The sequence below is a fragment of the Nicotiana tomentosiformis genome, chromosome 5 (assembly GCF_000390325.3).
Source record: "Nicotiana tomentosiformis chromosome 5, ASM39032v3, whole genome shotgun sequence".
NCBI lineage: Eukaryota > Viridiplantae > Streptophyta > Magnoliopsida > Solanales > Solanaceae > Nicotiana > Nicotiana tomentosiformis.
The window spans coordinates 30,964,038-30,976,492 of record NC_090816.1 but is presented as its reverse complement, the minus strand read 5'-3'; the positions used below and the strand labels follow the sequence as shown (position 1 = coordinate 30,976,492).

General features: G+C 42.2%; 1 protein-coding gene across 1 annotated transcript; it reads right to left on the bottom strand.

The window, feature by feature from the left end:
* Positions 1–7,430: 7,430 nt before the first annotated feature.
* LOC138892111 (tropomyosin-2-like) lies at positions 7,431–8,102 on the bottom strand. The gene has a single exon (XM_070175807.1). It carries the CDS (start codon positions 8,100–8,102, stop codon positions 7,431–7,433), a length of 672 nt encoding a protein of 223 aa, XP_070031908.1.
* Positions 8,103–12,455: the final 4,353 nt, after the last annotated feature.

Below are 12,455 nucleotides of genomic sequence, written 5' to 3'. Positions count from 1 at the left end.
TGAGGGTATCCAGGTTGATCTGAAGAAGATAGAGGCAGTTCAGAGTTGGCCCAGACCGTACTCAACTACAGAGATTCGAAGCTTTCTCGGTTTGGCTAGTTATTACCGTCGGTTCGTTCAGGGTTTATCGTCTATCGCATCGCCCTTTACCAAATTGACCCAAAAGGGTGTTCCATTCAGGTGGTCGGACGAGTGTGAGGAGAGCTTTCAGAAGCTCAAGACTGCCTTGACCACAGCTCCAGTGTTAGTTCTGCCATCAGCTTTAGGTTTTTACACCGTCTATTGTGATGCCTCAAGGATAGGCATTGGATGTGTTCTGATGCAGGAAGGTAGGGTGATTGCCTACGCCTCGCGCCAGTTGAAAACCCATGAGAAGAACTATCATGTCCATGATCTTGAGTTAGCAGCCATTGTTCACGCCTTGAAGATTTGGTGCCATTATTTGTATGGGGTTCATTGTGAGATCTATACTAATCATCAGAGTTTACACTGTCTATTGAAACAGAAGGATCTTAATTTGCATCAGCGGAGATGGTTGGAGCTTCTTAAGGACTATGATATCACTATTTTGTACCATCCGGGGAAAGTCAATGTGGTGGCCGATGCTTTGAGTCATCGGGCAGAGAGTTTGGGGGGTTTAGCATATCTTCCAGTAGCAGAGAGACCTTTAGCATTGGATGTTCAAGCCTTAGCGGGCCATCTTATCAGATTGGATATTTCATAGCCTAGTCGAGTATTGGCTTGCGTGGTCTCCAGATCTTCTCTTTATGACTGTATCAGGGAGCGTCAGTATGATGACCCCCAGTTACTCGTTCTTCAGGATAGGGTTCGGAGAGGTGATGCTAAGGATGTGACTATTGGTGATTATGGCATGATGAGGATGCAGGGCCGGATATGTGTGCCTAATGTAGATGGGCTTCGAGAGTTTATTCTTGAGGAGGCCCACAGCTCGTGGTATTCCATCCATCTGGGTGCCGCGAAGATGTACCAGGATTTGAGGCAGCACTACTGGTGGAGGCGGATGAAGAAGGATATAGTTGGGTTTGTGGCTTGGTATCTCAACTATCATCAGGTTAAGTATGAGCATCAAAGACCAGGTGGCTTGCTTCAGAGATTAGACATTCTGGAGTGGAAGTGGGAGCGGATCACCATGGACTTTGTAGTTGGGCTCCCACGGACTTCGAGGAAGTTCGATGCTATTTGGATTATTGTGGATCGGCTGACCAAGTCCGCGCACTTCATTCCATTTGGTACTACTTACACTTCAGAGCGGTTGGTTGAGATTTACATCCGAGAGATTGTTCACCTGCATGGTTTCCCAATTTTCATCATTTCAAATAGGGGCACTCAGTTTACATCACAGTTTTGGAGGGCCGTGCAGTGAGAGTTGGGTAATCAGGTTGAGTTGAGCACAGCTTTTCACCCTCAGATGGACGGGCAGTCCGAACGCACTATTCAGATATTGGAGGACTTGTTGCGCGCTTGTGTCATTGACTTTGGGGGTTCATGGGACTAGTTTTTGCCACTCGCAGAGTTTGCATATAACAACAGTTATCAGTCGAGTATTCAGATGGCTCCGTACGAGGATATATATGGGAGGAGGTGTAGATCTCCGGTAGGATGGTTTGAACCACGTGAGGCTAGGCCTTTAGGTACAGACTTGGTCTAGGATGTATTAGATAAGATAAAATTGATTCAGGAGCAGCTTTGCACGACGCAGTCTAGGCAGAAGAGCTACGCATATAGGAAGGTCTATGATGTGTCTTTTATGGTTGGGGAGAAGGTTTTGTTGAAGGAAGAGGGGCAAGTTGAGCCCCCGCTTCATTGGGCCTTTTGAGGTGCTTCGGAGGATTGGGGAAGTGGCTTATAAGCTTGCCTTACCACCCAACTTGTCGAGTGTGCACCCAGTGTTTCATGTTTCCATGCTTCGAAAGTATATTGGAGATTCGTCCCATGTTTTGGATTTTAGCACGATTCAGTTGGAGGGTGATATGACTTATGATGTGGAGCCGGTGGCTATTTTGGATCGGTAGGTTCGAAGGTTGAGGTCAAAGGATATAGCTTCAGTGAAGGTGCAGTGGAGAGGTCAGCTTGTGGAGGAGGCCACCTGGGAGATCGAGTGGGAGATGCGGAGCAGATATCCACGCTTATTCGAGACTCCAGGTATGTTTCTAGACTCGTTCGAGGACGAACGGATGTTTAAGAGAGGGAGGATGTAACGACCCGGCCGGTTGTTTCGAGAGTTATAGCCTCGTTTCCCTATTTCTTCATCTTTATGTGTTATTTAGCTGCATTGTGATGTATCGGGTTGGTTGGTTCGGGTCCGGAGTGGTTTCGGAGTGGAATGAGACACTTGGTCTCTTATTTAGAACCTTAAGTTGCAAAATTCAACCGGATGTTGACCTATGTATAAACGATCTCGAATTTGAATTCTGATAGTTTTGTTAGCTCCGTTAGGTGATTTTGGACTTAGGAGTGCATCCGAAATGTGATTTGGAGGACCGTAGTAGAATTAAGCTTGAATTGGCGAAAGTTGGAAATTTGGCGATTTTACTCGATAGTGAAAAATTTGCTATCGGGGTCGAAATTGAATTCCGGAAGTTGGAGTAGGTTCGTAGTATCATTTGTGACGTGTGTGCAAATTTTGAGGTCATTCGAACATGGTTTGGTTGGTTTCGGCATCGGTTGCCAAATTTGGAAATTTAGAAGTTCTTAGACTTGAATCTGAGGGTAATTTGGTGTTTTGATATTGGTTTGAGTGATTCGAAGGTTCGACTAAGTTTTTATGTTGATATATGACTTGTTGGTATTTTTGGTTGAGGTCCTGAGGGCCTCGGGGTGATTTCGGGTGGTTAACGAATTTGTCGAAGTTGGAAAATGCAGCTGGAGCTGCTGCTTCTGTTATTTCCGCACCTGCGGAAGGGGAGTCGCAGGTGCGGGGCCACTGGTGCGCATGGGGGTTCGCAGGTGAGGGCAATGCTGGTCTAGGCAGGATGCGCAGGTGTGAGAAGGATATTGCATCTGCGAGCCCGCATGTACGAGACCTGGGGCGCAGATGCGGAAGGAAGGAAGAAGGCTGGCTTCGCAGGTGCGCAAGCGCAGGGGTGGCAGGTTGGCCACAGATGCGGAACCTGGGTGTTTAAGTGACTTGCGTAGGTGCGTTTGTTGGGACTGCAGGTGCGGTCACGCGGGTACGAGTAAAAGGCCGCAGGTGCGAGAAGCCTGGGCAGAAGGTACATATTGCACACTTCGCGAATTTTGGTGCATTCTTCACCATTTCTATTCAGTTTTGGAGCTTTGGGGAGAGATCTGAAGAGGGAATCAAGGGGGTTTACATTTAGGTAAGTTACTTGAGCCCTAATACTCGTATATATGGTGATTTCCCGTTGTTTAATCATGTAATTAGTGAAAATGAGGGGTTAGGGCTTGGGATTTTTGGAGAAGTAATTTAAGGATTTGAAGGACCAAACGATGTCGGATTTTGATGAATTTGGTATGGTTAGACTCGTGAGTAAATGGGCTTTCTAGTTTGGTAAATTTTTTTGGATTTTCAGACATGGTCCCGTGGGCCAGGTTTGAGCCAATTTCGAGTTTTGGTCTAATTTTGTAGCTTTTCTTGTGGAATTCATTCCATTAGCGTGTATTGATGGTATTGTACTGATTGTGAATATATTCGGAGCATTTGGAGGCCAAGTTTAGAGGCAAGAGCATCGCAGAGTAGGGATTTGATCGGTTTGAGGTAAGTAACGATTTTAAATCTAGTCCTGAGGGTATGAAACCCCGGATTATTTGTATCATTCTACTATTTTGAGGTGACGCACATGCTAGGTGATTGGCGTGTGGGTGTGCACTGTTGGAGATTGTGACTTGGTCCGTCTCGTAGCAACTGTGAAGTTGCATATTTTGTTGAAACTATATGATACTTATATGTTTTAGAAAGAGTTTCTGTAGATTGGGCAGAATGCCATGTTTTGGGCCTTGTACCTGTGCTGTTTGGACCCTTAGGGGCCTTTTATTACTATGCTCTCATTGTTTTCAATTGAAAATCTATACTCAGTCATGGTTATACTTGTTTACTGCATAACTCAGTTTTATGGCTCTATTTTGAGGCATATAAATGTTGTTTTGGGCCGAATACCCTGTTTTTACTGAAATGCCCGGGTGGCTTGAGAGGTTTATGACTGAGTGAGGCCGAGGGCCTAATTTGTGAGAATATTTATGAGATCGGACTGCACGCCGTAGCATGTTTGATATAGGCCGGGGGCCTGAGTGATTTATGCCATGATTTGGCTTGATATAGCGCTTGGGCTGAAGAATCCCCTCCGGAGTCTGTACACACCCCCAGTGAGTGCATGTACCTACTGAGTGCGAGTGCCGAGTGCTGAGTGACTGGGAGGCATGAGTGATTGTGAGGTATGCCCGAGTGACAAGAGTGATTGTGAGGTATGCCCGAGTGGCAAGAGTGATTGTGATGTTTGCCCGAGGGGTTGTATATGAGTGATGCTTTACCCGAGGGGTTGTTTATGATTTCATCATTTGTTTTTGCTCACCTTTGCATTTTCATCTATTTGAAAACTGTTGAAAAATATCTTTAAATGATTTTTTTTTCTGGAACCGGGTTTAAACGAGATGATTTGATTCAAACACTGATTTTTAAAACATGTTGTACTTTACTGAATTTTTGTGATATGAACTTGATAAGATTTATTGCTCGTCACTACTGCTCAGCCTTTATTTATTGTTGTTACTTACTGAGTTGGCGTACTCACGTTCCTCCCTGCACCTTACGTGTAGATCCAGGTGTAGCTGGACACGGTAGCGGTTGTTGATTATTCTGGTTGAGATTTTCTCGGGGATAGCAAGGTAGTTGCTTGGCGATCGCAGCCCCTGCTCTTCTCCCTCTTATCTTCGTCTAGTTGTATTTAGCTATTTTCCAGGCTGAGTTAGCCTTGATATTGTTAGACAGATGGTAGTAGATGCTCATGACTAGTGACACCCCGATGTCGGGCTTTTCTTTTCCGTACTTTTGTTTGATTTGAACTCCTTTACGAAGGTTCTTATGTTAAATAGCATTGAAATTATTTTTGAAATGAAAATATCGGTTTGTTTTGGAAATGAGTCTGCTTGCCTAGTTCCACGATAGGCGCCATCACGACAGGGGTTAGTTTGGGTCGTGACAAGAACTATGCCATTAACTAACAATGAAGTCGAGTACGAGGCTTTGGTTGCAGGACTTGAATTAGCTCGGGGACTAGGCTCTGAGGTGATCGAGATAAAGTGCAACTCCCAGCCGATAGTGAACAAGGTGTACGGAATTTTCGACACAAAGGAGGAACGCATGCAATAATACTTGAGTAAGGTTCAAGTATTGCTTTCCCAGTTCAGGGAATTGTCGATTATACACATTTCGAGGGAAGAAAACGTGGAGGAAGATACATTGGCCAATTTGGGGTCATCCACAGAAATGAAAGGAAATGATTCTGGTGCGGTTGTTCAATTTTTGTATGTGGACGAATATTGTGTAGTTAACTCAACCAACCTAATTTAGGATTGGAGAAATGAGTTTATAGAGTATTTAATGCATGGAAAACTTCTTGAAGATCCAAAAGCATCTCGAGCACTACGAACTAAAGCAACTCGTTATTGTCTTGTTGACGGTTAACCGTAGAGGAGATCATTTCAAGGTCCATTGGCTCAGTGTTTAGGGACATCAGAGGCTGATTACGTGATGAGGGAAGTTCACAAAGGAGTATGCGGGAACCACTCCAGTGCAGACTCGTTGGTTCTCAAACTAATAAGGGGTGGCTACTATTAGCCCGGGATGGAGCAAGACGCAAATTCAGTTGTAAAAAGGTGTGATAAATGCCATCGTCATGCATAGTTAGTGCATTAACCAGCAGAACTTTTTCATTCGGTGATATCACTATGGCCATTTATAAAATGTGGAATAGACGTAGTTGGTCCCTTACCATAAGGACCCGGGTAGGTAAGATTTCTTTTGGTTTTAACTGACTATTTCACTAAATGGGTTGAAGCAGGTGCCTACAAAAAGATCGAAGAACAAGAAGTGATGGATTTCATATGGAATTACATCGTATGTCGGTTTGAAATACCAAAAGAAATCGCTTGTGACAATGGGCCGCAATTTATAGGTTCTAAAGTTACAAAGTTTTGGCCAGATGAGCTACCGAGTGTACTGTGGGCATATCGAACAACAACAAAATTAAGAATGGGTGAAACACCATTTTCACTTGTGTATGGTGCAAAAGCTTTGATCCCGGTGGAGATTAGGAAACCGACCATAAGGTATTCCCGAGCAAACAAAGAGGCAAATAATAAAGCATTGCTGATTAAACTAGATTTGCTTGAAGAACATCGAAATCTGTCGTACGTGAGGATGGTGGAACAAAAGAAAATAATGAAAAGATATTACAACCGCAGAGCAAATCTTTGGTATTTCAAAGTCGGAGAGTTAGTTTTGAGAAAGGTAGCTCAAAGTACTCGAGAGGTTAACACCGGGAAGCTGGGACCAACGTGGGAAGGACCTTACCGAATTTCTGCTATAACCGGTAAGGTTCATATCAATTGGAAAATCAAGACGGAGTTAAATTGCCAAGCAATTGGAACGTGACTCACCTCAAAAGGTATTATTGTTGAAGATCCTTGCTGATTTTGAAAGTATGCGTTGCACTCTTTTTTTCTTCGTCCAGTTTTTGTCTCAATTGAGTTTTTCTGGCAAGGATTTTAATAAGGCAGTAATGTAAAGCATACTACGAAGTAAGGGTCATCGGAGATAACAAGATCCCCAATGTTCGAATTCCCATACTTTGCATCCGAACACTAGGGGAGGGGGAACTGTTACATACTAAGGCACTAAAAGTGCCACGAACACTAGGGACTATTAGAACTGGTCTATGTCTTATCACGATAGTGGTCTACATGATCAACCCCATAGAAATAAGTTGTACAAGTTAGCCATATGTATTGGCAGCTTTATTTACTTAAGCAAATGAATGTTTATGTAAATGTACTTTTAAAGATAGAAGGAATAAATCAAAGTTCTTTTGTTTTTATCTTATTTCTTATCCAAATGATAAGTTAATTTATTTTTTCGTTTGAAAGTTAGCTAAAACTTCAAATGCTTGTCCCGAAATTAACATGAGACGTCCTCTTCAAGAGCACCGTAAACATAAGGGCCTTTTCTTATGAAACTCTCATAGTTAAAGGGTAGATTCTGAAAGTGTGAATGCCCGGGATCCAAAGTTATCAGATGTAAAAAGAATTCCCGAGCTTTATTAGTTAAATACTAATAAAGGATAATATTTATTGCCCAATATTAAAGCAAAAAATATCTTTCATTACTTAAAATTCAAAACCCAATAAAGAAGTTTTGGCATAATTACAAAGAAAAAGGAAATAAAATATATACATTAATTATTTTTGCTGCCAAAGCCCGAGGGGAGTAAAGAGTCTTCGCTTTCTTTTTCAGGAGAAGGTTGTTCCGCCTCCGGTTCGAAGCCTTCATCCTTATTTTCTTCCTTTTCAACTTGCTTTTCTCTTCCCGAATACTCGGAGATAAGGTTCGAAGAATCAGAGGAAATGGGCCGAGTAGGGAGGTTCTCGAGAGCAGTTGTCTCCAATTCACGAGCTTTGGCAATGCAGTCATCAATGTTTGCAATGCCTTCTTTGGCCTCCTCCAAGGTCTTTCTCTTCATGTGATAAGTGGCATAGATTTTATCGAGGAGGATGGAATCTTCCTTGTCTTGGAGTTTAGCTTGAAGTTTCTCAATTTTTGTTTGGAGCTTATCATTTTTAGTTTTCACAAGGCTGATCCTGTAATAAAGCTCAACATTGGTTGTCTCATGAAGTTGGTTCTGCTCCATGACTCTTTTTAGCCTTTCTTCTATTTTGTCTCTCTTCTCCTCGGCAACATTAGCATCTTCAGTTTTGGAGTATAAGTTAGACTCCTCGTTATTAACTTTCTCCATAAAAGCAGACTCGCGTTCGGCCGCACCAGTCACAGTATCATGCAGTTCAGCCCACTTAGCCTTCGCCTCCTTAAGATCTTCATGTAATTGAGCAGGTTCTTGGCTGTGGGCCATTCTATCTTGATCGGATTGTTGCAATCAAGCCTCGAGCTCACTTATTTGAGAAACGTTTACTTCCAAAACAAGGAGGCGCTCAACAAGCTGGTTCCATTTGGCCAAAAGTTGATTTCGTTCTGTTGTAAGTCCTTCTTTTTCCAAAGTCAACCTTTGCAAGCCCTCGAAAACAAGGATGTTAGCCTAAAAAGGTTAAAGCTAAGGTTATTAAGGCAAAATTTAACAAACAAAAAAGTGAAGAGAAGAAGGTTAAATTGATACCTGAGCCGAACAGTGCATGCTTTATTTTAGCAGACATTCAGCAAAAAAGGAGTCCATCTTTCTCCATTCTTTCTTTGTAGCCAGTGATTTCAGGTAGTTGTCAACCTCCACCGGTTTGGAAAGTATGTGTCACTCATTCGAAACCGTAATAATGACACTTCGTTTGCCACTGAGGCTTTGAGTGGGTGCCGATAAAGTGTTCCCTAGATTCCCATGATCAGATGATAGTGGGGAAGGAACATTTCTTATTGGTTCAGTTGGGACCGATGGAGAGGTAGTAGCTGGTGTTGAAGGAGAGGCAGTTATAGGTAGCTCAGAAAATAATGGTAGAGGTACCTCTGGGGTAGGATGCCTCTGAATGGAAATGTCAATTGGAGCCCGAAAGTGGGACTTAGTGTTCTCAACAATTTCCATTTTCGTGAAGAGTCCTAGAACTTCATACGGTTGTGGAGTTTGAAGCCCATCTAGTTGAGCTGATGAAGATCTTTTTCTTCTCTGAAGGGAATCCGCTTCATCATAGGTTCTTTCATCATTAAGGACCATTGTGGTCGGTCCAGTTGGTGTTTATTTCAATTTTTTCTCATGAATCCCTGTCGAGGAGGTACATTTTCTCTTTGATTTCCTGTCTTTGGGCTGGGGACTCCGGGAGGAGGCGCCTTCACCGGAAGCGAGAGTGTCTTCACGAGCTCTCCTCCGATTAAGGACATTTTGCAAATCCCGTTGGTCTTCCTCTAGGTCATCAAGAATATCAATAGGGGTGCAAACAACGGATCCCTTCCGAAGTCCAGTTTGTTGCAAAAAGAGAGAGTTAACAAATTGATTCTGAGTCAAGTTAAAAGATGAAAGAAGGAAGAAAAAACCTTTATTTACCATAGTTTTGGGCTTTCCAATTAAACCTAGGAGCCATTCCTTTCCACCTTTGAGATTCCGTTGTAGAAATATTCAAAATTTTCTATACTCATTAGGCCAGGTTCTGAACCTATGGTGATTCCTAATGAATAGCTGGAATAAGGGAAATACAAAGATAACGGTGGAATTTTTTTTAAGTACAGAAAGGAAAAGATATTCGAAGACTTACGAAAAAGGTTTCACGATTTAGGAATAACAAGTGTTGTTGTCAGAAGAATATACCTGGTAGCAATGACAACGAACCGTTCCATCCAGCCACGATTATTTTCATCATCAACACTGGTAAGGAAGGCGTGAAGGTCCTATTTCCTAAGCTTTAGCACACCCCTACAGAAGATCTGAGGTTTTTCCAGTCTCAAAGCATAGTTTTCGGAGGCAAGCCACTGTACGCCATATTGATAGGCCTACTTGAGCCAAACAGATTGGGTATCGGTGGCAAAATTCTAAAACTATTGGGTTGATTCCTTGACCCAATCCCAAAGTGAAAGGGTATGTATAAACATACATAAACCTTGGTTTGGAGAAGGTTACCCTTTACACTTCACTAAGGGCGAAGATTACCCTATTGTTCCATTCGCAATCTTCCTTCATGGCAGGGATGCTAGAAAGATAAATAGAAGAAAGATATTTGCTAATAAGCCAACGTCTGTCACTTTTGGGATTAATTGGTTCTTTTTAGACTTGAAGGTTGGACTAGGTGTTAAGTTGAAGGGGTATGATAGAGTTCACGATAGGAGGTTCAGATTCGATATCAACTTCTTTGGCTTTGTTCTTTTTTGGGTCATCTCCTAAGAGAAGGCCGGTATTTTCAAGGACAACGGTGTTAAAAGACATGATGGTAAGAAATTTGAGAAGGGAGATTTTATCGAGTAAGACAAGTTTTGCAGTAGGGTTCTAAGAAGAAGAAGGGTTTGTGAAAGCGAAACGTAAAATTGAAGAGCAGGGAAGTAGTTTATAAGTGCCATAATTCGTGGTCATTATTACCTTGGAAACTAACGAAAATATTTACTAAATCACGGAGTAACACGTGTTCGGGTCATTAAATGTGAAGAGACGTGTGTCCTTTCAAGTGTCAGAAACTGTTCAGAAACTTATCCACGAAGAAAAGAAGTTTTATCTACTTCTAGACAACACTAAAGTATTTTCACCGAAAAGTAGGGGGACTATCTGTATGGGGTAAAATTGGTTAGCGACAGTTGGGCAAATGACTAGATGACACGTAGAACTAAGGAAAGGTAAGATGTGAGTCAACAAGTAGTTGCCATCAGATACAAGCATGGATTGGTGTTGTGTAAATCCCGAAGGCATGGGAACCGATAACAAATAGTTGAAGAGAAGACATCGAACATCATTCAATGAGCAGTCGTTACAAAGAATCTCTGTATTAATAGCTAATTGTTATGCAGCCATCAATGGCGATTTTATTCTTATTCAAGGGGAGCTTGATTGGTGATCTTTTCTTCCTCAATAGAGCTATAAATAGGAGAATTAGTATCCCTTTTAGGATACGGAAAATCATTTGTACTAAAAGGCCATAATTTTCTCTCATACTATAAAATTTCTTGCTTGTTTTTATTCTTAATGTTGTTCATATTACTGCTTCTGGAGAAGCTCAACCTACAATCAGGCTTGTATTTCTTTAAGTTATTTTTACGTTTTTGATTTCATTCTTGTTTATTTTATATTTTTGGATCGAGTTAATTCATGTGTCTATAAATCACGTTACAAAGTAAATTATACCATTTTACGGGTAAACATACATCTTGTTAAAACATGAACTAGTCAAACTAACATACACTCTAGTACATGTTCCTCGACGTTGAGGGCACCCCCAAAGAGCGGGGGATTTCGTGACATTCCTGATTATGAAATTCTTGGGGAGTTATACGTTTGTGTATTGATAAGACTGTTTTACTATTTCTTGAAGTTCAAACTTGCTAAAAGTGATTAAAGTAATGATGAGTTTTATGTAAATTAAGTGGCTTAAGATTGAGCATCTTTGTTAGGAGGTGCTATTCTTTTTTTGCGATCCTTCTTGCAGTTATGACCCACTTGTAGACATTCCGGGCAGTATATAGGTTTCCAGTCATACCATACTTCTTGATTGATCATTTTTCCTTTAGGATCCTGGACTTTGATTGTAGCCGGCAGTTCTTTGGTTATGTCAACCTCAACAAGAATTCTGGCAAATGAAATTCTGCTATTGCTAGTAGTATAATCATTATCATAAATTGGCTTTCTCAAACTACTACCAATTTTGCTAAAGTGCACTAGCAGTCCAACAATTAAGAGGAAGGTTTGGTAGTTTAATCCAGATAGGAATGGTCTTAAGCACCTCATCATTAAAATTAAATTCTGGATTCCATGGTTTGATAATAACTGGCATGTTATTCAGTGTGTGTAGTCCTGAGCATAGTACCTTGTCTCTCTCCTCTTCGCTAGCAAATCGGATAACAAAGTAACCCTCATTATGTAGATAAATCTGAGGTTTAAACGAAAATGCCCCTTGTGCATTGATGAACCTGTCTATAGTGCTAATTGTGGGGGTATCCTCCTACCACATATAGAATAACAGCTGATTTTCATTTTTCATTCCTAGCAGCAACATCATCTTGGTGTAGTTCTACAATTTTCTCACCCTCAATGATTATAGGATGAAGAAATGTGAGATCCATACCTCGTGCAGCAAATTTGTTGCTAGGAAACATATTAGCCCATGCATGTCCTCTTGTCTTCCCCTGGATTCCATTTTCGAGCTGTAATTTCCGTTGAGAATAAAGGCAAGTGCAACTAGCCAAAAACAAGCAGCAGCAACAAAAGGTGGAATGGAAACTTACAGGGGTTGATGGAAATAGAGCTCCAGGGGTGGAAATAGGCCTGGCAAGTGGGCCGGTCCAGGCCCGGGACCGGCCCAGGACCGCGGGCCAGACGGGCCAAACGGCTAAACGGGCCAGGACCGTTTGGTCCGATTTTAGCGGGCCTGGTCCGGTCTCGTGGGCCGGTCCTATGATTAGGCCCGCCAAGCCCGGGACCGGCCTGGTCCCCAGGGCCCGGGACCGGCCCGGTCCTCTTAGCGGGCCCAACGGATATTTTTTTTTTTTTTTTAAAAACGCTGGACTGTAAAAAATAGCCGTTGGGCTGTCAAAAATAGCCGTTGGCTATTTATGAAATAGCCATTTAACC

Coding starts and splice junctions, on each gene's coding strand:
- LOC138892111 (XM_070175807.1), bottom strand. CDS start 8,102: ATGGCCCACAGCCAAGAACCTGCTCAATTACATGAAGATCTTAAGGAG.